Source organism: Blennius ocellaris (genome assembly GCF_963422515.1).
Source record: "Blennius ocellaris genome assembly, chromosome: 19".
In the NCBI taxonomy this organism is placed as follows: Eukaryota; Metazoa; Chordata; class Actinopteri; order Blenniiformes; family Blenniidae; genus Blennius; species Blennius ocellaris.
Genome location: NC_137668.1, coordinates 18,763,708 through 18,791,686, shown reverse-complemented (window position 1 = coordinate 18,791,686; position 27,979 = coordinate 18,763,708). Strand labels below are relative to the sequence as shown.

At 41.6% G+C, this 27,979-nt stretch overlaps 1 protein-coding gene across 2 annotated transcripts; it reads right to left on the bottom strand.

The window, feature by feature from the left end:
- Positions 1 to 267: 267 nt before the first annotated feature.
- Positions 268 to 27,009, bottom strand: LOC308143843 (F-box/LRR-repeat protein 7-like). Of its 2 annotated transcripts, none has more exons than XM_080514769.1 (4): positions 26,637 to 27,009; positions 20,810 to 20,899; positions 3,337 to 3,957; positions 268 to 1,685 (listed from the first exon to the last, which is right to left on the bottom strand). In XM_080514769.1, the coding sequence occupies exons 1-4, from the start codon at positions 26,671 to 26,673 to the stop codon at positions 949 to 951; spliced, it is 1,485 nt and encodes a 494-aa protein (XP_080370895.1). In that variant the 5' UTR covers positions 26,674 to 27,009; the 3' UTR covers positions 268 to 948. The 2 variants fall into 2 exon arrangements, with proteins under 2 accessions (XP_080370895.1, XP_080370896.1); XM_080514770.1 differs by lacking the exon at positions 26,637 to 27,009 and adding an exon at positions 24,455 to 24,536.
- Between the last annotated feature and the right edge of the window lie 970 nt (positions 27,010 to 27,979).

Below are 27,979 nucleotides of genomic sequence, written 5' to 3'. Positions count from 1 at the left end.
TCAAAGCTTGTTACAGTGAATCAAAGACATACTTGCTTTTTCACATGAATCTGTTGATGCCAAACGTCCAGATGGTGCCTTCTGATGGTCGAGGTAATGAACAGGTTGAGCAAATATTTCAGCAGGAAGCATGCAATCCTTTACACAGGCACACTCCAATATTTCCATATTTGGCATTCCTTCCATATTTGCAGTGATCTTAATGAATTATGAACATGTGCAGACACTGGCGCTTGGGTTTTTTTTTGGAGAAATTTATTGGCACAGTTATAGCAGCAATGTGTTCTTGTTTACTTCCAACAATGATCCCATTAAACCATTTTTTTTCTGTTTGGCTACAAAACACTTCTCTAGTGATATTATTGACCTTTAAATACCACAAATGTAACTGGCAAAAGGCAGAGTATGACGCTTTTGAGCTCAGTTGAAGTGATTGTCAGTACAATTGCATAAAGTGCACATGCACACAACACAAGGAAAGTAAAACTGAGTATATTTGAAATCCACAAATCTGCTCTGTTGTTGCTACATTCTCAGTGGTTTAGTCTGAAGATACTTGCTGTTTATAAATAGTTGGAGTAATGAATGCTACTGGTTAACACTCAGGGCCTTTTTAAACAGAAGATATCTTACAATGCGTCGAAATGGGAACACATCTGTACCCAGTGCTCAGTGTTGTAGCATGTGGGAGGAGAAAGGAATATACTGTAATACTGTATGTCTCTGCCTTTTTTTAACTGATAAATATGTTAAATACATTCTGTGGAGGCTTTTCCAAACGTTGGTATGAACACCCGCCGAGTGGATTCAAAGAGACAATTTCTGGCCAGTATTGCACACCAGTTTTCCACCGGTTCGGACACGTCAGCCGCCGAACTCTGCCAACACACTAGCAGGAATATTAAAACATCCACTTGTCAGAGGAGCCGTCCGGCTCCCGTCCTCGCCTCAGTAGAAGGCCGGGTTCGTGTGCTCGATGACGCAGCGCCGGCAGTGACGTCTGACGAAGCGAAGAGCCTCCGGCGACACCTCGCAGTCCTGCACGTTGAGAAGCTGCAGCTCGCAGCAGTTGGCCGCCAGCGCTTTGAGTCCTCTGCCCGTGACGCTCTCGCAGGCCCGCAGGCTGACTCGCCTCAGGCCCTGGCAGTACATGGCCAGCTGTTCCAGACCACTGTCGGACACCAGGGGGCATTTCCCCACGTCCAGAGACTTGAGTTTTGGGCAGCTTCTGGCCAGGTGGCTCAGGCCGTGATCGGTGAGGCCCTCGCAGCCCCTGGCGTTCAAATAGCGCAGTCGCGGGCAGTAGCGGGCCACGTAGCGTATCCCCACGTCTGTGATGCGGGTGCAGTGGGCCACGCTCAGGTAGCGCAGGCAGCCCTCCAGGCGGGCCACTTCGCGCAGGCCGAAATCCCCGACCAAGCGGCAGTCACTGAGGCTCAGCTCCTTTACCGAGGGGCAGTGGAGAGCCAAGTGGCGCATGGATTCGTCCGTTAGTCTGGTGCAGCGACGCAAATACAGATGCGTCAGGCGCGGGCAGTGGGAGGCGATAGTTCGCAGGCCCTCGTCTTCAAGGGAAAAGCAATCTGTCATGTCCAGATAGTGAATGGAGATCTGCTGGCCATGTAGAGGGGACAGCTGGAGGGAGGCCTCCTGGGTAAGACTGATGCAGGTCACTTTGGAGCAGCCTGAAAAAAAAAAAAAAGAAACAGTAAATATTGCAATCTGGCAGAAACTGTAACCTCACAGAGTTGAACTGATTAGATCTTGTTCCTCTCAAAGGACATGACCTGAAGCTGCCTACTTTTTTTTTTTTAATATGAGAAATTTTATTGTTGGAATTGCCTCATTTCCACATGCGGGGCTCCTCCCTTGGTTCAATAAGAGATCAATGCTGATTTAGTCAGGCACATTTCCCAAAACACAGAGCTGTGATTCCCCATGTGGCTTTATTTTCCATCATCATCAATGATATTTTTTTTAACTTGAAGTGGGATTTTCCATTGCTTTTTCACAGCAGGTTTCAACAGGTTATTTTACTATCAACTAAGAAAACCAGCTGTTTCCTTAAACACTCTCTTTTTCGATGTTTCTGTATTCACAAAACCAGACTGTCTGCTTTGTAAAATTGACACACGTTCTCATTATTCATGATTACAGAAAACCTCCACCCATTCATTTCCATTTATGTCTTTTCCAGACTGTACAGTACAGAAAGTGTGTTTGGGAAACATTTATTTAATGATCAATTAGTTCATCCCATTTCCCATATGTGGGCTGGCCCAATGATATATGCTATAACTATCCACCAGGGGGCGATCAAACCGGCGTGACTTCACTTTTGGGAAGCTGTCAGCAGTCAGCAATTCACATCCATCAAGTAGAACTTCCAAAAGCACTCACATGCCTGCATGCATTAACTTTTCTTCACTCCCTAAGAGATTTCAAAAGTCCACAGTCCAACTTTTCTATATGAAACAGCAGCTTTTGTCTTCACCCTGCTTGAAATGACTTCAGCGTGTACGATCAAGCAGGTGAACGTAAGTTCAATGTAATTCAGCCTCGTACTTGTACAAAATGAGGTTTGCAGATATTATGTGATATAAGTTACATTAAAATAACATCAGGGTGGCCAACAGTGACACCTGAAGTAGACTCAATGCAGGAATCTTTAATGTGCATATGATGTGTTCAAAAAAAATTAAAGTCTCCCTTCAGAAAGCCTCAATTAGTTTATTGGCCACCCGAGGGCGCCACAGTAAGACCTGCAGCCTTCAAGTGGAGGCAAAAAAACTTGGACCCAAAAAAGAAAAACCTCTTCCAAAACCTCAAATATGATCAGTTTATCAAAGAAAGCAAAGCAAAGGCATCTGATCTTAGCAGGCTTTCTTTCATTGCTTTCTTTCTGTGCCTTAAAACCCATGAGGTTTTTTTTTGTTGTTTTTTTTTTTTTTAAACCTGTTTTTACAACAAAGGACCTGCTTCCTGGCGCTAATAGTTCAGCTGCTGCTCTGCCACCAGAATCCAGTCCAAGTCAATGTTATTTGTGTCACTTCCTTAATGAAAGCAGCAGACCGCTCCTCTCACTCATGTTGAGGTAAGCTCTGCTCTCAGCTAAAGAAAGCCTTTCTTTCTCCTGTATGGGAGCTCAAGGTTGGCAAAGCTTCTCCTGCTCCTCTAATGATTTAACCAGCTTCACCAGAATTGAGCGAAAAAAGACCCGAGAGGAGGAATTATTTGAAGGTAAATCAACATGTGTGTGATGTGAGGTTGTTTAATAAAACTCAGTGACCCCCGCACCTATTTAGTGTATTTGTATTGTTTTTTTTTTTTGCTTACCTGAGAGGTTCAGGTGCTCCAGGTTGGGACATCGGGACACCACCTCAAACACTGCGTCGTTGGAGATATTGTAGCAGCCGGCGACCTCCAAGCGACGCAGTTCCGGGCAGCACTGAGCCACCACATGCAGTCCACGGTCAGTGAGCCTCTTACATCCGTTGACCACCACCGTCTCCAGCGTCAGACAGACGTTGGGGGTGTCCTGGCACAGCCGGTGGGTGAGGACCCTGATGGCACGGTCGGCGTGGAGCAGCTCCCCGGTCAGCCGCACGGTGGCCCATAGCCTCGGGTCCCACGCCAGGTTGTACCAGCGGCGGCAGACGCGTGCGCAACGACACAGCTGATTGGTGGGGAGGTGGGAGAAGATCTGCAGGAGGCTCTGGTCGGGGAGGAGGTCGATGAGGGCGTGGTGGTGGGATGATTTGGACGGTCTGGAGCGAGTGTGGCCGCCAGGCTGAGGGTGGATCACGGCGACGGTTTCAGCTGGGGCAGACGACGAGGACGAAGAGTTGGTCTCGTGGCCGTTACTGGAGAGAGCGGGGGAGGAGAGGGAGGAGGACTTGGACGGGAGGATCAGACCCGGACTCGGGGTGCTCAGGGTTCTTGTGCTGGAGTCCAAACCTGAACAAATGAAGAACAAAAGGAGATAAATCCTCAGTTTGTTCAAGTTCATGACATAGTGATATATGAGTACAGTGACATGGTTTGACTGTTTGGTCTTCATTCATAAACATTTCCAACATAGAAAATGTAATTTCACAAAACTCAAACAGGCCAATAGGTATGCTTGAGTTTCTCATGTGCAGAATAAGCCAGCAGCTTCTCAGTATGACTTCATAGATTTTACAACACCTTGAGCATCATCTCTGAAACTGGACCAGACTGTATGAAAAACCACCAAAAAAACGAAACCTTTCTCAATGACATTAACTGGACTCCCAAAATCGTTCAGTAGTCTATAGTGGAAATGCAGTAGCTGCACGTTTCTGGTAATTGCAATGTTTTGTTGCACTTTCCACAAACATGATTCATGCACTTTGATCAAAACACTTGGTAAAATTATTATTTTCTCAATAAAATTAGGGAGCTCCTACATCTTAAATCTCCTTTTGGTGAAGGTTTCCACAAAAGCTTCGCCTTTTAAAACAATCACTCCTACAGTATAAATACTTCTAAAGTGTAAACGGATTTAGAAGAAGATTTGTCTCAGCAACAGAGGCTCAGTAGCATCACATCCAAAATACACAAAATCCTTATGAATCTTTTCGTTCGCTCGTTTGTAACAGTTAGTTTACTAAAACCTTGAATTATATCATGTGGCTTATTTTCCCAGACTTAATAAAACTCTTTTGGGGCCCGCAGAAGACATGATACAGGCCTAGACATAGTGACGATAACCACAAAACCAACTTTTTTTGTGTGTAAAAACGGGGACTTCTATCTAAAACTACTTTAAACACAGAGCTGTGTGTTATTCTGGAGGTCTCAGGCCAAACCTGCCTTTTACTGTTGCTATTTTAGGTCAGTGAAATATTTTTTCTTCCATTAATCTTCACTGTGTTTGTCCTGGAAATGACACGCTGTCAGATTTACATTTGAGAAAAAGAGAAATAAGAAAAAAATGGGCCAAGGAGTGCAGGGACTCATCAAGACGGAGCACCACCAGCTTTTATCGTGGCTGAAAAGGAGTTTCCATGGATCCTGTTATCATGTTTTGGCATGTTTGTGGGGGGAAAAAAATGTGTCACATCTATCTACCAGGCGCTTTGGGCAGCTTCATCAGATGGGCTGTGCTGCTTCAAAGCGGCGCAGCTGAGGAGCTCGGCGCTGGTCCTGACAATGCGCAGCTCGCCCTGTGTAAACACCGAGGCCCTCCTGACAGATGTGAGCTGATTGCCATCATGTCTGAAGAGGCAGCTGTGTAAGAGCTGGCGACTGGATCCCATCAGTGTAGCGTGAGACGAGGGAATCTCTCGCCGGGCCGGGGCATCGGATCTGGTTCCATGCATCCACCCGTCAGGACGGGACGATGCTATCTGGCTCTTCTCGCCTCTCCTCCGGCTCATCTTGTCTCGTCCTGGCTGGACTGATAGCTATCACTAAAAGCATTTCAAACAGGCACGAGCATGATGTCACTGACAGCTGTGAGTTTTGAAGGCTTATTGGCCAAAACGCAGGTGATTCATCTTCTTGTCGTTTTTCCTCATTGAGGTGACGATAAGAGCAGACTGCAACTGATTTCTCTATTGACTCTTCAAAGAAGTTTCATAAACCCACAAAACTTCTTCGGCTCTATTTTCCACAAGATGATACACTTGGCCACTGTAGGTACAGTATGTATCCTGGGCAAAGCAAATCAACTGAAAGGAAACAACAGCAAGCAGCCAAAAGTTTTTCTTACAGCTTTTTCAAAATTATTTCTGCCATTTCACTCTATAAACTTACTTCGAACTGGTCTGTCAGTTTGCATTATGTATTGTTCTCTGTGCGCATGTGTGTCTGGTTTCGTAACAAAAACCAACAACAGCACCCACTAGTGGCCCTACAGGAAAATGACATCATTTTCAGTGTTTCTGCCATTGGGACATAATTTTTGAAACGGTGCCACGTTAATGTGAAACTTTTCTAAAATGAAAATCCCCAAAACGATTCTGTTTTGCTTGAAATGTCGCATTTGTGCTGTCAGGCTGTCAGGCTGAATTCTTAGGGGTTTAGAAAACCCACCACAATAATCCAACATGTGCTATAAGGCTTTTATTTTGCAGCTACTCAATATCTGATTTGATGGTCTGATGTTAAAAATATCACAGTGAACTGGACCAAATGCTTCCTTTTTTTTTCTTTTTTCAACTGTTGTCTAGGACTTGAAAATCATCCCACAAGTGTGAACACTATCTTCAGCGTTAACAAAGCACGCAATAAAATATTGCTAATTAAACATTTAAATTATTATTTTTTAACATCTCTGATGATTAAATGCATTTTTGCTTAAAGGTTTCTCATGAAGAAAGGGTTCAGGTGCATGAAGCTCATTCAGACTTAAGGAAAATCCTACATTTTCTCCTGAATAAAAGTGAGAACTTATATGAATCAGTTACATAGATTAAAAATGAAAAAGGCATAGACAGTATGATCCAGTCATGTAGTCTGAACAAGCTTGGTTAATGGATGCATTTGTTCCGACAGACAGCTGCTTCTTCAGCAAAATGTCAGCGTCTACATGACAAACGGACGGCATCCTGCCTGTCATGTGGATTTGTGTGCCGGGACAGACAGCCGGGCAGTGACACCGTCCTTATAAACGTCCTGTAGATTTGTATTCCAGACCCGAGCATCAGTCAGCCTCCCGGCTCGCCTCTGATGACATCCACAGACGCATCCTCCGGGGAGCATGTCGTCCGATTCACGGCTACTTTAAAACTTGCCTCCCGTGTGCACTAAAGTTCTCACTCACATCCAAATGCAAGCACTTTGAAGACTGTCAAAAAAAAAAAAATGAATCCAACATTAACTAGATAAGCGGATATCATTCAGTTCTGAATAGGATTTTTGCAGTTTCTTCATTCTTTTACATTCATGGGTGGTCTGCAGTTAGTTCAAAATGTGTAGGATTATTCCTTAGCTTTCCATAGACCATAGATCTCTCCAATAATAATTCATTTTTAGTTTAATGCAAAGGATTTAATGGCTTGATGTCATTATAAACACTTCATCTATTTTCAATTTCACACACTTGTCCAAACATGACATGACAAGTACACTGTATATATTGCGAGATTCCTGAGTTAATCCCGAGTGTTTACGATCTGTTGGGTATTTTTTCTCCAAACATGAGTAGAATCCCATAAAAGCCAGAGCAATTTCACTGAATAATAGCAATAAAGAAATCAACTGTAAAACCACACACATGCCAAGTCTAGATTAGATTTTTGACCACTTTTTGACTCATTATGTTTAAAGGATGAAAGAGGCCATGTTTTATTGTCATTTCTAAGCTGAACCACTGCTTTTTTTTTTTTTTTTTTTTTAATGAAATGCATGCAACTGAACTGCCACATGCACAGAGGCAACTTCCAAATTGCGTAATTGTAAGTGCTACTGATCAGAGGAAAGTGGAAAAACTGAAACTGAAGACTGGACTACATCCACCCACTCTGCTTTGATCACATGATGGGAAACAGTTAGATAAAGACAGTTTGGCTGTTGCCTGGTAGTTTTGGATGGCAAACACCTGAATCATCCAAAGATGGTTAAAGTTACGTGTCTGCGTTTTCTTGTTATGAGGGAAAGAAATTGTCCACATGGAAGTCCAGAGGGGCTTTGTGAGTAGGCTGTAGAATAATGTGATTTGAAACCCAAACTACTGAGGAAGTCTATTACAAATAGGTCTTTTGTATTAATCAGCATCCCTGAAGTACCTTCCAGATTCTAAAAAAAGGCAGATGATTCCTGCCATAGACGGAAATTATCTCATGTCCCCCACCCCTCTTTTTCACACACTGCTGCATTTTGTGTAGGAAATAATAAGCTCCTCAAGGACTTTTAAAGAGATTTTTTTAATTTGTTATCCATCTGATGGGTCAGTTGTTGCAATGCCTTTCCAATTCCACTTTTTCCCCCGAATCTCAAATGACAGATGTGAGCATGGACTGTCAAGAACAAGCAACCAGACACTCAGTCCCATCTGGACAGTAAGTCATTTGCACTGCCCCCACCCTCAACTTTAATGAAGATGAAGCAACTTCAAAACAGCCTTAATGTCCCTTGAGCTAAATGCACCAATGAAATATTATTTTCCAAGTATGACTTCAAGGTCCAACTCCTTATCTACTAAAAGTTACATGTATTCTGGCACACACTCTTTAAGTCTTTAAATTGTCAGGAAAAAAAACAACTTGAAAGTTTATTATCAATGTGGAAACAAGAATTTAATAAAGCAATCATGATTAGGGTTGACTTACTACCCATGAGCTTTCAACATATTGCAGCTGTTATTCTAGTCTCAAGGTCAAAAATAAACCTTCTGCTTGATTCAAACCAGCTAACATGGATTAAAAGTCTTGGAAGTGTTAAGGATAACATCGTAACTCATCAATACATTAATTTCTAAATAAAAAAGCAAGCTTTCCAGTTAAAAGTAAGAAAACTTTGAGTTCACATCGTTCAGAGCATTTATTTCCAAGTCTACACTTTTTTGCATGAGAGAATAAACCTGCAACTTCCAGTTGCTGCTGCAAAAATCTTTATGAGTTAAACAGTGGTGTCGTGTTTTATATCTGTGTATCATTGAGAACCTATCATTAACAGAACAAAAACCACGCAGCTGGTAAACTTCTCCTGAAGTCGCTGCAAGTGCAGCTGGTGGAAGATTCAGTTTGGTTTCGGAAATCAGAGAACAGTGGAACATCTGGTCTTTATGCTGGACAAAGAACAGCCGAGCGGTGGTAAAATGAAAAAAGAAACTCATGCATTCTGAATGCACACATAGCCACAGCAAGGCATTCTACTCGGCTGAAATCATTTGCCACTAATACCCAAATCGGCGCTGATCCACGGCAGTGCTGCAGCCGGAGCCCATTAACATGATCCTAGCTTTACTTCTGAAGCACATCTGGATCGCACTTTGATACCAGAGGTTTAATGTAAATCAATCGGAGTGATCACTGAGGAGACAAGATGCTTGTGTGATGAGGGCGTGCAGCTGGATGTTCGGAGTGATGTCGCCTTAATAACAACCAAACCGAGACAGATTCAAGGGAATCATCGAGGGCCTCCACAAAGAAAATAGGGACAGGAGGAAAAGAAAGAAGGAAGATAAATTGGCAAAAAAGGCCTGCAGACTTTACCAGAGACAGAAACAAGTGCACAGGCGGGGTCAATCCAGACTTTGACGCAGTCTGGTCGTAAACTAAAGCTATAGGGATTCCACTCAGGATCTTGCAATGCCGTGAAGCTCTGCTAAGACCCCGTCTGGGGCTCGCAGGATTATTAACGCTGCATCTGGCAGGACAGACCAATCCATTACCTCAATGCCATTAGCTCTGTGACATGCTCTGCATGCAAGGCTGGACTCCTCCCTGCCAGAGTGTGATGAAATCAAACACGCACTTTTTTTTTTTTTAACCTATTAGTCCACAAATTGAGTTACAGCAGGTCAAAGTGTAAAGATAAAGGTATCAACCCATTAAAACAACAACAATAACCAGACAATAGTGATCTGAAGGAAACAAAACAATTGATTTATCAGTGTTAAACAGTTGTGTGCTCCATTTTGTTGAAGAGAAACATTCGACTGCGCGAGAGAACTGCTTGGGATAGAAAACATCTGGGTCTGTCTCGGGTTTTATTGAATACACGGAAGTTGATAATGCTGTACAGTGTAGCGGCTGAGCTATCAGCAAAGCCTTCACTACAGGAAGGTCTTACGTCACTGCACAACCTGAAAGACAATAGAACCCGCCGGTTCCTCCGCAGAGTGCACACTCGGGCAGGAAATGTGCTCCTTCTTTCCGCACAACCCCCATAACTCCTCGACTGCTGGACCGCAGCGATTCTCACACACTCACTCAGGTTTCCAGATTCTTTCTGGAAAGTTGAGCTGCAACAGACTCGTGATCTACACGCCAGGAACTATAACACGTCTCCTCACAATGCGACTAATTTCCTCAAGGGAGTTTTCCACCTATTAAAGTCATTCAGACCTCTCCTTAGCCTGCCCTCGTCACTTTATAAATCCACAGCTGAGGAGGACAGCAGACATTCTAGATATCCCAAAGCCCAACATAAAGGCAGATTCACTCATTCAAAAATGAGGTTTGGTGTTTGCCGAGTGATCACAGCACAAATTTTCCGCAAGGCAAAATGACAGTTTGGATGCTGCCAGCCATGTGGCGTCTTGAGAAGCTGCTCTGACCTTTGGTGACTAAATAAAACTTGGTCATTTTTTTTTTTTTTTTTACACGTTGTTAAATCAGGGTGTCAAGGATGGGGTGACTGAGTTTGGAGAGTGTGCTCCAATCCCCCTCTTCTGCACACTTTATCCTTTCTGGCAGCGCTGCGTGAGAGGAGGGCTGGAGTGTGGAGTGACAGTCGCGTTAAATGGGCTCGGTAGGAAAAACGTGGCTACGCCGAGGAGAAGTGCACGTCAGGCAGGGGGTGGAAAAGTGAACGCTGGCTCAAACGCCTTCATTCGGTTATGATGAGGAGCAAATGTAATGATCTCATGTGGTTAAAGCAACAGAACAAGGGAAGTGCTGGAACGTTTGTGGTTATGAAGTCTTGAAAAAAAAGGAGGGGGGTGGGGGTGGGGGGTAGTTCATTTTAACTCCAGAAAGAGGTTGTTTTGTCTATGAAAGTTAGAGGTGCATTCAAGGAGGAGGACTTAGAGCCACTACCAGTCAAACACCATGTAAATATATGGAAACATTAATTGCTCTGAAGCAGACATCTAAGGTTGCTGCATAGTAAATACACACATTCAACAGATCACACATCAATGGTGACAGCTGCCAGTTTGGAGGAAACTGGTGTTCCAGCGTCTTGCTCAAGGACACTTCAACACATGGACAGGTGTAGATGGAGATCAATCCTTGGGATTGGATGTCAACCCACTCCACCAACTGTGCCACAGCTGTTTGGATTTCTAACTTTCTTGCTTATGTTTTCTGCACATTTACTCTTTATATCATCAAAGTAGTGGAACTCGAGAGGAATGGTATTTTTTTGGGGAATGAATATATGCTTTTTTGCACAAATCGATGGAGCAATGACTAAAAAAAGAGGCAAGATGTCAAGACAAAGGACAAAATTTCACAAAACATATAGAGATGATGTTGAATGAAGGCGTCTAATGAATGTGATGTTTGAAACAGGGAGAACTAACAGTGGCATGGCTGAAAGTTAAGCAGATAAGACTGATGACAGAGCAGATTCAGAGCAGCAACACATTCCCCATCCATCAGAAGAAACCTTTAAAGATGTTAGTTCCAAGAACAAAAACAGATGGTAAGGAACACATATTACTTTTACGATTTGACTAAAGTTCTGTGGGTTTTTTTTGTTTTATTTGAGTGTAAAAAATTAATTAGGGCATCTACGTTCAGGTTTTGTATCAAAAATAAAGAAAAGCATGATTTTTGCACCTTTTCAGCACAGACTTCCATGACGTTCTGTGTCAGGTTTCTGCCTTATATCTAAAAGCTGCTGTGAATAGCATGTATGCATTTTATAGGCATGGTGAAATGTTTTTAATGTTTGGCATGATCTTAAATACTTAGCATTTGATAAGCTTGGCATTTGCTTTTTTTTTTCCATAAGTGAGTGTGTTGATGATGTAAGTGAATATTTTATTATGTTGTTCATAAAGGTAAAATCATTGACGGAATGATGCAAAACATACAAATTGTTTCTTATTTTGCTCAATATAACCAGAAAATGTAGATATCTGCCAGGTTTTTTTTTTGTACATTTTCTTTTTGTGTGGTTACATAAAACAATTCATTCAACCAAGACTTCTTGGATGAAGCTGTCTGAAGAGAAATGTTCCTCTCATTTTTGAACCATTGCAGCTTTGGCCGCAACTCACACTTCTCTGCTTACGTAATGCAACAAACCACGGAGTGAACCGAGGGGAGGGGAAGTGCATTGTGTCAGTTCAGCTGCTCCACAACTGTGGTCATATTGCCACATAAAAGTCTAAAGACCCAGGTGGATCAGAGTAAAAACATCCGTCACGAGCCAAAATCCTACAGGAAGCAAGCGTTCAGTTTGGCCAGGTGGCATTTTTCCCAGCTCCTGTCAAACGTGACCCCGGCGGAGAAAATGGCAAACGCATTGAAAACAACGGGGTCGACGCTTCCTCCCTCCGAACGGAGAAGAAGAAGGTCGAGCGGTAATCAGAGAAGAGTTATGAGATGGAAAGCTCTGCTCATTGAACCGCCTTTGCCTTCGTCCTCTTCCTTCTACTTCTTCTTCTTCTTCGGTATATTTGCTTTCACTTGTTGGGTTTTTTTCTTTTTCTTTCCTCGCCTTGTTCGGAGCTTTTTCGCTCAGATTTCCTGGCCCGTGGAGCACAGAAAGCAAAGGGGGAGGAGCTCGGACAGCTGATGGAGAAAATCTGTGGAAAGGAGCATTGGCATTCTTTTCCTCTCTGTTCTGTCTTCACGTCGACCATTTCCAGAGTTGGTTAGAGCAAACCACTGATATGTCTAATTACAAATGCTGTAGGCTTGTGAAAGTAGCCTCACATCTCTGTCCAAACAAACAAGACGCTTCCCCATTGAAACACACTTATTAGTTCTGTTTGAGAACGTCCCACACAGCTGTCCAGCAGGAGAACTGTATGAGGCAGCATTAACATTTTCACCAGGAAAGTTACACTTACAACTCAAAGGGGAGATAACAGCCTACTTGTTCTCTCTGTCGTAAAAATGTCTTTGCAGCAGCGGTAGACACACACAAACACTTCTCTGCTCAAGCGTTCATATTTGGCCTAGCAAAAATCAACAGTGAAACACTATATATCTGGCTGCATAAACACAAGTGAATGGGTCATTGGCGTGTCAGGTTAGTTTACAGATGAAGTGTGAGGGATTTGTTGCCCCTGGGAGGGTAAAAGTATATTAACATACTGGAGACAGGACTTTTTTGGGGAGCAAAGCTGTTTAGACTGCAAATCTAACCCTTAAACTGCTTTCAAAGCAGCATTGTGGGAATATTAGAAGCGCGTTCTACCGTGTGTATTATTATACCGGAATATTTAATCTTCTCACTGGTTAGTATGATGGGAAACCAATGACACCATAATATGACATGCAGATTGCAGACATGCAGAACAGACTTCCCTTCTTACTCTCTCTTTATAGAGAGATAGTGTTATTTTTGTAGAAAACCCAAAGTTTAGTGTCACGCTCGCTCCAATTGGTACATAAAATCATCTCAGCATCCAAGGAATGTCATGGATTCAACTCGTCATACACTGTGGAAAGAGTGCAGGTCAATGACAGAATAATTCAGACAGTCAGACCTACGGTCATTTCACTGAGCGCTCCAATTTTCTTGACTCTGAAGGACATCATAAGCAGCGTTACAGAGGACCACAGTTCTGTGAGTCAGAAAAAACTATGCTATCGTCCAAGGAAGCTTCTTTTTTTTCTCTTTAATTCTTTTTACAAATATAAACATGAAGCCGTGATTCTTTCACTATACTAGGTTCGTACCTGAAGGAACAAATACTCTTCAAATGCCAAATAATCCACAGTTGGAATCACAATACCAGGCTTTAAAAGTACAAAACATATAGTTGAATGACTTCAGGTGCAGTTTAGCATAATGTCAGCTGCCAGCTTACATCATTTGGCACATTTACCTTCTTACAAAATAATTTCCTCTTGGCATGACCTTTAAAATATAAACTGATGAATCTACTTGTAGTGTTTCATATTGTTGAATAAAACATAAAAATCATTTACGCGGATGCAAACTACAGTTCTTTTTCCAAGCACTTATTCAAACAAACTGAACGACTTCAGGATGAGGTTATACAACATTAGATACACCTTGTTAAAAGCTGCTGGATGACTATTTTTCCTTTGAAACTGCTTCCAGTCATTATGCCATACATTCATCACTGTGGTTTTAGATCATTTCTGAGACACCGAAATCATTTTCCTCAATGTGTGGGTTGAGCATTAAACCTGCAGGCCAAAACCAGCTGAAGGTTTCAGTCTGGCCTATGAAGGGACCTTGGAAATGGTAAGAACTCTAAAGAAGATAGTACCTGGAAGTAGAGGTCATAATGCAACACAGAAACCAAGAACTGAACAGCAGATGGCAATGATGCCTGAAGCCATGAGTTCAGTGAAACCTAACAACCTTAGTTCTGGTCAAATTAGCAGAGTGACTTGTGAATATATGTACACTATAGGCAGCAGAAACCTTGGAGTTCTGGAAAGCAACAGGCTTTTGTCCACATTAGTTTGACATCTCTGACCTAATTTCTATGGCTAGCCACAAACATTGATGTATTTCTGGGTCTTAATGCTCAGACTAGTGAAGAAACAGAGCCCATAGCCAAATGTGTTGATTAGAGTGTAAGTCATCCATCCACTTTCTGTACTGCTTCATCCAAATTCAGCTTTCCTGGAGCCGATCCCAGTTTACCAAGGGTGAAGGCGAAGTACATTCTGGACGAGTCATTTTCTTGGAACTTAATTTCTCTGACTCCTAAATTCAAATTGTAACAAGTTGATGCTCAGAAAAGAATCTGAATTAACTTAAGGTTGAGGGTATTAAGAACCATTTAAAGCCTTACATCCCAACTTTTTTTCACTATATCAGATTTTAAATATTGGTCAATACAAGGTTCTATGCTGAACTCGAGAGGTGAGAAGTTAACGTTCAAATGCAGAGTAATCTGACTCAGCATAGTGTCTTCAAAAAAAGGGAATGGAAGCAGATTTTGACAGGTCATTGTTTTGATTAGTGGTATTTTCGTCTTAAATCAGGAGGAGTTTCAAATTGTCAAACTAGCCTGAGCTTGGCTACCAAGCACGACTTGCAGCAGCAGCAGCTGTAGTTCAGGGCAAATTAATTTACCAATTCTTGATCGATCCTCTGGAGTGATACATCTATAATATTGCCAAACAGTGGTGGCTTAATCAGAAGACTTCTTTTTCTTTTCCGACAGTGCTGTTTTAAAAGCACTGTGACTCAAACTAACACATGGATAAAACACTAACCAACTTTTGCCAATAAACGTACCACTGCGCAGTGACAAGTAATTCAACAGCCTCAGAGTCAAATCACCAGCAGAACCAATAACTCATCGCCAACAAAACCACATGAGAAGGTGATATATAGTACATATGAAAAAAAAAAAGGAAGAGTTAAAAGAAATGGACCAGCATGATTAACTATTTGTTATAAATGTAACCATGGAGGCTAATGGATATCTGGAAATACAAATAGTCATTTTGATAAGTGCACAGCCTTGTACTGCAATGGTGCGAAGCCGATTAGCTTTTCCTCATCACTGTTATCATGGCAGACGGAAAGGAAGTCACTATGTTCATTGTTCCCACGAGCCCCCGAATCCGAGCTACCTTCCTGGTGCCGTTAAGCACCAGTGAAGGAACAAAAAACTTGTGAACGTCCCAATGAATCTGTTACATCAGCGAATAAGGTTTCGGTACCACTGATCGAAACAGTCCTCTATCTCTGTCAGGTTAGCTCCTAACTACAACTGAGCCACATTCCTCAAGTACCCGGGTTCGGCAATACCAAAGCAAAACCCTTGAGGCCCAGACAGGGTCACAGTGTAACCCCCGCTGGGAGATACTCAATTTCATCCCACAGGAAGGATTTACTGTCCAAGACTGTGCCTTGCAGCCTGCAGCTAATAAGCAACTCAAGTGGGTCAGGCCACCACAAACTTGTGTAAATAATAACTGAAAACAGAGGCGCATTGTAAAGACTTGCCAGATGACTGCCAGGCTCGGCTTGTTCTTCAGCAGTGTGACTTCCTATGTTGATTTTGTGGCCATATATGATGAAAGAAGCACGACGATGGCTGACTTTACGTTTCTATATTAGAGTAATAATTTACGATTATTGAATTTTGAGGTGAATATAACATCTTTCAAATTCCTGTAATGGCATTCATTTTTGTTTTTGACAAAATTGAAACAGCTCTTGTGGAAAACTGGAGGAGTTTCCAGCCGTTCATTTCCAGGGTCTCTGGTTTGGATGCTACACATCGGGGATTTTATGACAAAACTGTATCGTCTGAAAAGAAAAACATAACACATTCATCATTTTACAAATGTACAAAGACAAAATCCAAACTTGATTATGGCCACTGAAAATGAACAACAGATTGCTGTTGTTCAGTGCAAGAATATGAATGGTGTAGTCCAGAGAAGTTTGAGCGGCACCAGCTAACATGAGAAGGAACAGATGGCAAATTAAAACTGATGTGAAAACAGACGAGGGCTCTGAATTAGCTTCCTCCTTATTTATTTGACAGATTATTTATTTGACAGATTATTCAATTGACAGACATGCGGTCTCCAAATGAGACATTTGCCCCACATGGACCGCCCCAGCTCATGCTGAAACTTGTTTGCCTCAGAGAGATGGAGATTTCAGCTGAGTGGAGCCTGCGTTGCCTTGTGGATGAAAATGATTACTCGACGTTGTCAACTAAAGTCAATAATGAAAATACTTGCTGACAGATGTCAACAAGTCTTCAGTTTGCAACGGAATGGGGGCATTTTCCTTCTGTCTTTTCTGGTGAGTTACACATGAGCAATAGTGCTCAGGGACTGGTAAGCAATATGAGAACATACTGCGACATCCAAAGTTTGGGATCATTTGAAAGTGGGAATGAAAATGGTTTCTTGAAAGATTTGCACATTTGAAGAAGAGACATAATGGATGAAGTGTCCACACTAAGATTTACTTTTAAGCTAAAGCACCGGATTCCCAACTTTTATAAGAGTGCGTTGTTCTACACTCATTACATACAATTTCATGGTACATCTTGTTTTTACAGTGTTCTCCTGCCTGATGTTAATAGTTTCATCAAATGTGTACAAGGGGTAAAACATGTTCTTTGGAGAATCGGCACCTTCCGAGACAGAGGGCCCTCTGTATTGGGAGAGTGAAAATCATTTTTCACACGTTGTCAAAGCTGGAATGATGTTCTTGTGAATCCCTGCAACATGAGAGTGAATCTGACCTGAGACCATGTGAACAGTCTGCTGTGCCCTCACTCATGTTCAGCAAAAAAATACATTTCAGTAAATAATGCAATTTGACTAAGCTTATTGCCAACCAGATTGATAGGAACTTGAGTGGGATCTTTATTTGGGTTTTTTTTGTCAGGTAGAAAACATGAACTTATTTGTGCAATGCTTGGGACTTATGTGAGAGCAATACTCGATGAGTGGAATTTGGAACTCGAGGGGTAAAAACCTAGCAAGTTGAACCCAGCTAAACAAATAATTGCATCAATAAATCAGAAAAGCCCGGACTCTATTAAAAGATAAAAGTCTGACCGTGATGTCTAAATCATACCCAGTCAAAGTAAATAGTGATCAGACTGTGGAATTGAAAACAGGACTAGAAAAACATCAATGTGCGTCCCTTTCTGTGCTAAAGCCAATGACTTCAATATGTTTTTTTTAAAAAGTGGAATTCATCCTACTGTTTTACACAGTATGAAAGACATTTGTGATTCTTTTTTTTTTCCTTCTACATAAACACATTGTCTGCATCTTTTGAGTGATTTAACGTTGCAATATATTTTCATATGTAATAAATAACTGCTGTTTTGCCCTCAGCATATGTTCCTACAAAAAACCCCAATACGAAGCAATAATCTAACTACTGTAAATGTATATCAGAGCGACGGAGACCCCGCTCCTGCATGGGTACACTGTAGGCTTTGTTATGAATACTCCCAGTGTGTTGTGGGAAACGGGCCAGACTGCTTCCTGATTAGTTTAGTGGACCACAGGACTTGGTGGGCAGGAGCTGTGTGATCTGCCACTGTGTGTGAGTGTGTGAACGCGGCTCCGCATGTGTGTGTATTTGGGCCTGTGCATGCATGCGTGTGTCTTCCTAAGGAGGGGGGATTTAACTGTGGCCGTGGTGGTTCCAGACCATGTAATTACTCCCACTTAGTATGGAGAGAAAAAAACAAAACAATTTCAGTCATAACACGGGGGGGGAATTATGGTCTGGAGGCTACTGGCGATGGCCTATACTCTGTCTATAGATTTCTATCGGCACAGGTTGTGATCCAAGATACATTGAGGTCAATTATCAATTTCCCCAAAATAGTCTGGGTTTAATTCCAAAAATCCGCCTGGTGGGCAGATCCTCGTTAGTCAGCAATTCCAGCAGAGGCGAGCGACTACCAGTAATCTGCACATAAACACATAAACATCTTGCTCTATGTTTAGTGAGCCTAACGAAAGAATCAACCTCACTAAAGCAAACTAATTGAAATACATGTTGAATGCTGCATGGAACCCAGAGAACATCTTATCCCTGATGAGGACTGTGCTCGGTCCTTCTTCCCTCTGCTCCTTCTCTTTTGTCTTCCAGAAACACCTTGAACCCTTCAGCTGAGTGACGGCTATAAACACAGGCCATGACTGGTATGTGTTTTCTTGTGGGAAGCGCCAAACCACAAGAATACTACATTCACCCTGCCAGAGCAAATTTGAGATTGGCGATGACAATACATGGGAGAAATAATGGGACTTTGTACGTGCATGAGCGTGCAAAACGGCCAGTGAGTCACTGGTCAGCTCTGAGAAGCTGCAGCGCAGCAACAAAGTCTGGGCACAATGGATTTATGAGGAATTTTTATTGGTTAAGGTTTTTCGACCAAAATTACAAATCTGTGACTTCATTTTCATTGTCTGACTCAAGACTTCCTGCACAGTGGACGTCTAACACATTTTAAAAACCCGTAAAGCTACAAATTAGCAGGAGTGTGATCCAGAATGACCACGTGAAGTTTAAAAATACTATAAAGATCATTAAATGCAATTTTTCCTTTTCCCAATTTGATCGGTCGAGGCCGCACTGCATCAGGAGGAGTGATGCAACCAAGAAAACCCAAAACTTGACCAGCAGACGCCGTCTGTGATACCAAGATAGCTACTTCAGTGCTAAGGAAGTGGCATTAGTATAAAAGTTGAATAGTAAGAGTGAATTACTGAAAACATGCATGATAAAGCCTGAGAAGTGACTGTGAGAAGTGGCTTTTTTTTTTGTGTAAAGTGCGTTATTTTCAGGATGTATTTTTGCACTTCAACTAAAGGCACATAACGGAGCCTCATTGAGATCAATGTCGTTTCTTACTTGTGGGACTAATAAAGGTTTATCTAATCTAGTCTAATCTAATCAAACTGACCCCTGAACTAAACTGAGTTTGGCATCCCTGATTTGACTGATACTGTAAGTAACAAAGGACGGCAAAAAATGAGAAAAAAGTCTTGAAGTTGAACCATTGCAAAGGTTCGACAGCATTAAATTCACTACTGTGAGTTTTCTTTGAAAGCCTATTACCAGGTGCAAAACAGAAATTCTGTACAGATAAAAGTCACGATTTTTCACTATGGATATGGTGGAGAAGTTAAAATGTAGTGTTTGTGCTTTCATCTTGATCCTACTTGATAAATCAAAGCCTTTACAGCAGCTTAAGGAGCACAGTGATAAAGGTAAAACACACGAAATCCTGCATGTAAACAATCGGATGGTGTTAAAAACTAAACAACCACGTAAACATCTCAGCCACGCAAAAGACAGATAAAATGAATGATACAATAGATAGCTCAACAACAACAAAAAAAGGTAAATGTTCGAAGCTAACTAAAATTAACATTTATTGTAGACAATCTACACAATGTAGAATAAAGTCACAAACAAACTAAGCTGGTGCTGATGGATGATGGATGATGATAATATCGACAGTTTGCTTAATGGGTTCAATGATAGGGTCACTCAAAAGTCAGTGAAATGTAGATAAAACTTTGTGGGACTTGTTTATAAATCTTGGTCCAGATCTTGCAAAAAAATATCAATGAAATTAAATTCATTCAAGAAACGTCTGGTTGAAACCATCTGGATTTAATTATTAAGAAATGTATAAATATTTTCTGTAACCAAAATCTATGAAGCAAAGCATAGAAGCTATACTTTCTTTGCAGCACCTGAACTAGCTGTGAACCATATGAATAAGATATTGGATGTGTATTTTGTTGCTATTGAAACTATGTTTTGTATGTGACTAAATCATTCTGATAACAAGAAGCATCCAAATGTATCTGCAGGCTGCAAAGTCTTTCTGAACCATTACTGTGAGCATACAGTTTACATTCGTAGCACATACACTCCTCACAAACAGTTCCCTCCAATAACTCTCGGGCCTGGAAGGCTGCCTGGGCAGGCGGGAGCCTGAGGAGGCGAGAGGAGTAACGGCAATGTCTGAGCAGAGGCTGAAACTCTCGATCCTCCAGTTTCACTCCCTCCACCTTCTCCGTCTCCAACAAAATCCCTCTCAGCCTTCCATCCTGCACACACGCACCTCCCTCGCTCCCTGGCGATGCTTTGAGCCTGATACGACCACAGTTTAGATAAGCATTCTTCCACAATGAGATGCCAGAAGTGGAGGTTTTTTTTGTTGTTTTTTTTTTTTTTCTTTTTTTCCCTCTCTCTTTCTTTCTCCTCTTTCTAAGTCAAAGCTCCAGAAATGCCTTTGGTTTCTGGATTGAGATGGGAGCTGTGAGTTTATTTTCAATTTAAGGTTAATCTAGGAACACACAGGTTTCTCTCCAAAAATAGGCAGCTCCAAAAAAAAAAAAAAGTGGATGAGGAGGAAATAGTTTGGTTGGTGGAGGAGAAGAAGAAAAAAAATAGAAGGGAGGGGAGTTTGGTTAATGAGCACCAGATGCCTTACCTTCGGTGGTAGCCACATTCTTGGGAGCTTTAGTTGGTGTGTGATCTGTGCTTGAACTGATGTCAGAGGAGATGCTTGAGCTCCCTTTACCTGCAAGGAAGAGAAACATAAGTTCTTGGACGTAATAGAGCAAAACGCTGTGATGACAAACCCCCATTCTGACTTATGTTGAGTCAATGTCATATTTCATCCAACGACCTTTGGAAAATCAATCTTTACCTTTAAGAAAAAACAAGTTCTTTTTTAATATAATCCCTGAAGATTGCCGGCGAGAGATTAGCTGGATTCACGTTGATGATGTATCTAATACGTTGAGGAGGTATGAAGTGCAAGGAAATGTAAAGCCCATCACTCTCTGCCTTCTTGACTTTTATGTTCCCCAGCTTTGGATGAATGGGCAGCCTTGGCACACGCACAGAGTCTGCTGGTTTGCTTGAGTTAGTGTCCCTTTTTTGATATTTGGAAGGAGAATAAAATCTCCTGAAATCCCCTTTCAGCCTTGACTTCCACGGAGGACAAGTGAGGAAACCCTCCCGAGGAAAACACGGGCGTTTAATTTGAGTGATTACAAATCGGCAGCATTCCTCTTCGAGTCTACACGGCCTCACATCTGCCACATTGCAGTCACTTTATGAGGTTTACATCAATTCACTATTCCTTCCTTTATGGGCTCGAACTTGGATTACTGGATTTAGGATTTGGTTCTCTATATAGCTACATCGGCGTGCAAAATTTCAAAGACGCCCTCTTTGGGATTTGTGTCTCTCCTTCCCGGGGTGTGACATGCTCGACTGCCATGTGGATAAGTTGTTTATGGCATTCGGTTCTTCCGTCAGATCATAAATGCAGCTTTGTGGCTTTCCTGAGAGTGACTATGTGCCTTTCACCCAGCACAACAGGCTGAAGAGGTATTCCCAAACAATTCCGCCCACATTCGCATCAACAGCAGCCACCTAAACAGAGCGGACAGTTCCCGAAATAAACAGTAAGTACGAAATCCTGCAGCGAGAAGTGGAGGGGAAAAAACTGCTTCCATATTCAGCCAAACGAATGGACACACATGAAATAATACGAAGCCAGCGATGCTTCCACAATATGAATGACAATCTGCGGTGACATCAGTGAGCCACCACATCTGCTCAGGCTCCTCCAGTCCTCACAAATGACTCAGAAATTCAAGAAGAGCTTGCAGATGTTTGCTTGAAAGCACTTTTCGAATAGCCGAGTGGAGCGTGAAGCTTTGAGGCCGGCTCAACACGAGCAGATACATTTGAATCTTTCTCTGTTTATAGGCGTCTGATCTTCCACACAAGCGCCTGTGCAGGGCTGTTTGCTTGACATGTGGATTTTTGCGAGACCATTTGTTTTTGTTTTGCGGAAAAAAACAAGTTTGACGAAAAAGCTCCCGCTTCCTGTTTAATTCTTACATAATGTGCTGATGGATTGTTGCTGCATCTCTGCGACCAGTGTGTAATTAATTGTGGTGTCACACTTAAAAACAGATGGGTGACTGGCAGACTGGCTGTATTCTGCCCTTGTAAATAAGAGGCCGAACGTAGATACTATGAAGCGAAGAGAACTTTGAGACCATGCAAAGCTTTAATCAACAACACATGCAACAGTGTGGAGATTAAAGTGTTTTGGTTTTTTTTTCTGTTAAAGGCATGCTCCAATGAGTCAGTGTTATGCCGCTCTAATATTTCCAGATTTCTCTTATCCACACATGAAAAGGTGTTAAAAGTATAAATATTCTTGTGTAACTGATTCTTTCATCAAGGAAAGACTCTGACGGAGTATAAAAAGTGCAAGTCTGTCTGTTCATGCTGTGCCCATCTTATCGCCTGGCGTTACCTGGGATAGAGCCATTTACACATTTCTACTCCTCATGTACTATCTGCTATGAAAAAGCAATGTGCTGCTTCTGTAAATCTACTCTCCTGTCAGAGTTATCTGTTCTTTCTTGTAATGCTTTCCCTCATCTTTTTCTTTACACGTCTCCCTTTTTTTGAACATTTTCTGTCTCGTATAGTACAGTTTAAGGCCCCATTGACATGAGAATTCACAGTGCTTTGCCAGGAAATGAAAGAAATACATTAAAATATTGTTTAGTTTCTTTGGGGGGAATAGCACGCGCAAATAAACCATGAGCGGGAGAAATGAGTCGTACAAATGTTGAGTCTGTCCATCAAAGGACAAAATGGATGTCCACTGTGGTAAATGGAACAGTAATAATCACGATGGCTTCTCATTGATTTGCTACAAAACTGAAGTAGCTTCAAGAGTCAGACCGAGGACAGATTACGGTGACTCACCAATGGCAACCAGCAGTCAAAAGTACCCAAACCCAACATACTGCACCTTTAAAGGGAGCGGGATTTATTGAAGACAGTGTTTAAATACAGTAGATATTCATGTGTAACATATTAGGTTATCGGATCATCTGTAAACGTGTAAAAATGAGTTGTGTTGTTGGTGCAGGATCCACTTTGATTTGTGGTTTGTTTGTATTCTTGTTAGTATTGACGCTAACAATCATCAGATGCAGAATGCAAAAATGATACATACTATATTAATTTTGCACATTCAGGTATATGTTCCAGTTAATGGAAATCTGGTCTGGGCAGACTTGCAAACTTAATTCTAAAAAATATTGCTCTTTACACTATGAGCCTAAACCGCCATTACATTGCTGTGAAAAACTAAAGATGTCTGAGTCTGAGAATATGTTCTGTGGCTTGTTTGATGTACATTAAGGAATACAATTCGTGTAAAATAATGCCCTTATTGCTTTACTTACTTTTAAAAAGATTTGTATTCTCTTCTATTATATCAATTTTGGGGTGGAGAAGTTAAATGAAAGCAAAATTAAAAGGGAAAATTGAATATCAGCACTAAAATTTCAAGTGAATAGCAAAACCTGTTATCGTCTGGCCTTATGTATGAGATTTTTCTTTTTCCTGCTGTCAGAAAAATGTATATTATTGGCTCTATTTATCCTATTTAATATCTCAGACATCTGTGTAGCATTTGTGAGGAAGAAAATAAAACTTTAAAAGCATTTGAATGATTTCATTTAGGAGCAATATTGTTTGCGTGGATGTGGACAGTATTGTGTTCCATATACTAACAGGGAGGGGGACTCACCCTCCACAACTCTTTAGTCTTTGACATTAGTCACAGTTCTAAACTTGTCCAAGCATCACTGTTAAGTCCCAGATTGAGAAAATGTTGATATCAGCTGATTGCAACCTTGGACTGATGTAATTACGCCACTCAGCTGGAGGGATTCTCATGAAACTACACACTCTGTGTTCTGATTGTGGTTGTTCCCGGCCAGTAAAAACAACCAGTTACCCACTGACCTCGTGTTGAAATGAATCTGTTTGACTGCACTGTGGTTAAGATACAGAAGTTACTCTGGTGCATTTCTGAGAAACTGACCTAAAGTAACCGTGCTGACCAAGTCAAAGTCCTTACTACTGCTGCATCTTTGTATTAAAAAGCTGTCCACTGCCTGTCATGGCTCCAGAGAAGTCTCTGTGAAGTCTGATAAATTGCCTTAAGCGATGTCCTTGAGCTACAATTGGTCAGAAAATGGGGGGGGGGGAATTATTGGAGCCTGTGATAGAAAAACAGAGAGCTTACCAGACCTCTGAATTCTGCTCCTCATCTCTGCCCGAGGCTCCAAGTTCAAGGTTCATCTTTTGCATATCACACCGAAAAACCTCAGATAAAGGTGTCATTGTGAGTGATGAGTGAATTTATCCATCAAACAATCCATGTGGCTAGTAAATTGGATTTTAAATGTCAAAGGTCAAAGAGGTTGCAACGATCCATTCTGAAAAAAACACCTCAATTCACTTGTGAAGTTTCTACGAAACATCTGGAGAGCTTCAGTGACTGTAAGTGAGTCATCCAGAGGGCGATGAAAGACGCCATCAAGAAAACATGTGTTTATCAAAACGTCTTTATTCAGTGACAGTGTCAGTGTTGCAGCTCAGGGTCGGAATAGACGCCGTTCATGTACCTTAACAGGCTGAATTCCTGGGTGGAGCAAGTCCAAATGTTATTTTTAACATCATGGGTTTCAAACTTTTTTTTCCCCTGCCGATATTGACTTAGGAAGAGAGCTCATTGGAATGTTATTTATACAAACATTTCTGCTCCGGAGGCCGAAATAATGTGTTTGTTAGAGCCGGACTGCGGTTCTTCCTGAATGAGTAATGCAGAGGATTGGACCTCAGATGAAAAATACATGACAACGATGAGATCGCTTGTAATGAGAAGGCTAATATTTGCAGTCCGACCACTCCTTACAGCAATGGAAGTGAAGTCTGACTGATCTGCTGGGATGATATTCGAGGATCATTAATCCCACATGTTGGTGATTTTATCGGCATTATGGAATGAATGTCAACAGATTCCAACTCCAGTTCCTGTAACATCGTAAAAAAAAAAAAAAAAAAGGCTTTATGTTGTCTTTCAGTGGGTTTCGGCTGCATTCCAGTTCGGGGAAACAGCTGTACAAATCTATTTGGAAAAGACTGTAAAAGCTTCTCATCTATGCAACACTGTGGTCAACTATTGATAGTTAGGTACTGAGTAATAGTCCACTCTGATCATCTGAAAAGTCCATGCCGTGCAGGAAGAAATTGCCTGTTTGTTTGGTTCTCCTGCAACAGCCTGTTTTTTTTAAGGCTCCACCCATAAAGAGCATAAATAATCAGCTACAGGAGGGCACAAACACTCAACTTAATGATGACTCTTAATGTCATGGGGAAGTTATTACCTCTAGGTGTATTTGCCAGAGGGACGCATTTAAAGAGGATTTGTTATTCCACAGGACACGCAGCACTTTGATAGCATGGCTGTTGGATAGGTACCTCTTTTCAAGCAACTTAATTACAAAGTTTACGCACCAAAAATCTGTAGAATTAGATCATCTCGAAATAAGAATGACTGATGGTCTTCATAACACAATCAATCTCGGGATTTAACTCTACAAAACCTGGATGACACACTTTTTCACTGAAGACAGCTATAAATCAGAGCACTGCCTGAGCAACTAACAGCCCAGTCAAGTTGGACACAGCATGGATCATGTGAGCTGATACTTTACTGGAACTGACTGTGGAGTATGACTTTGACTGCAACTAAATTAAACCCAAGAAGAAAACGTGCATACCTATCTAATTCACTTGGCATGTTTCCCCCCTGCAGTTTTATTATAAACCATATAAACAGCTTTTAAGCAAAGCCAAATAACAAGAAGGTCTGGATGAGTTAATTTCCTTGACAATTGGAGGGTGGAAAACTCTTGATGCATGCATTTATTAAAGCCTTTGTTAAATTCTCAATGAATAAAGTGTTTGAATGTGACCAGCAGATGTCACTCTGTGTCTTTCATGCAGAATATTGATTTTACTCATCTCAGAAGGCATCGAAATAAATGGACAGTCACAGTTACGAGGTAAACGTTTTCTTATCTTCAACGGGACGTGTTGTAAACAACTTGAACATTGTTGAAAAGCGTGTGCAATAAGTTGAACGCAACACAACAATTGAAAAAAGTATGTGGATTCTTAAATTTAAAGAGGGAAAGGAGCTAGTCTGACGCTAACTGTACAGAGACACACTTTAACAAGCTCCAGACACAGTAAACTCCACTTTTCTTAGTTTAGTTGGACAATACGAGTGAAATCCATGGATAAGAGAAACATAATAGCCTATTTTTGACGAGTTAAACAGTGACGTTGGACATAAAGACTTCTTTCAGTGTGGAACTCTCATAAAAAAAATGTTTTATGGTTATTATTGCGGCACTTACCCTCGCTTCCATACTGTTTTCCATTGTTCGCACCCATTTTAAAGAATACATAATCTAGGCGCAAAAACTTCGGGTTATCGGGTTAAAATCCGCAGTCTGTCCATAGAGAAAGAGAGAGGGAGCGCAGGCAGGAGGTTTGTGCAGGGCCGTTAGCTCTGACTCCAAATAGTTAATCCAGATGTTGAACAGAGGATTGAAGCCTGAGCATTACGCAAAGCCGGAGTCCAGACTCGTGCTTCCAGCGGCGCACACTTTCTACATCTCAACATCCACAAACACACACTCGCTCATATATCAAGACAAAAAAAAAAGCGTGGAGGGGAAAAAAAACAACAAAAACAACAAAAACTTTGTGAAGTGCCCCTAAATGGTAAGCAGCTGTTTTATCAGGCTGAGTGTGAGCAATCACAGCGGCCAGAGAAGTTTTTTAGTGGAGACGCGCAGCTCTCATCCGCTCCGCTGGACCTGGAGCGAGATTTAAAGAGACCGCAGACCAGACCAGCCGCGCCGCGCTGCGCTGCGCCGCGCTGCGCTGCGCCGCCCAGCTCTGCCGCGCCACCGCGCAGGAGTGACGCGCAGTGCCGCGCCGCGCCGCGCAGGAGCGCGCCTCCTCCAGAAAGGAAGGATGAGCCCGAAATAGCTTTTATGATGCATATCTATTTAGAGGTCAACTATTACAACTTTATTTCTCCCGACAGAAAAAAAAGTCACGATTCAGACTTTTTGCCTACAGTTTTGAAATTAAAGCCACAATCCTATTTTTTTTTGTACTTCTTATTTTTACTCATAAGTCAGACCGTTTCCTCGAAATTGTCAGATTTAAGTCGAAATGTTGACATTTTCTCATGAATTCGAGATTAAAGTCATAATTCTGACTTTTTTTCCTCACACTTAGGTGTTTTTCTCAGAATGTTGTGAAAATGCTTTTTTTTTTTTTTCCCCACTTTTCTCTTAAGAAAATTCTAATTGAGACTTTTTTTAAATTCAGACTTTTTTTGTGAATTTTAGATCCCGTGAAAGAAAGGTAATTTAGTAAACTACCTTTCTTTCTCGGGATCCAAAACAAAAACATTTGAGTGTTGTTTCTAAACACACTTTTTGACACACTTTCCTTTCCAATGCATTACACATTGGCACATGTACTTGTAGCCACATTTTCACGACTTTTCCCACCTCCATTACTCATGTCATCAATATGCGAGTTCATTGTTACCACACAGATTTACTCTCTCACAATAAGGACTAAGGCCACACAGTTAATCTGTAATATAATTTTAGTATATGGACCCACTGACAGAAGAGAGCGATTTAACCACACTTGTTGGAACGTTTCTATGAATAGC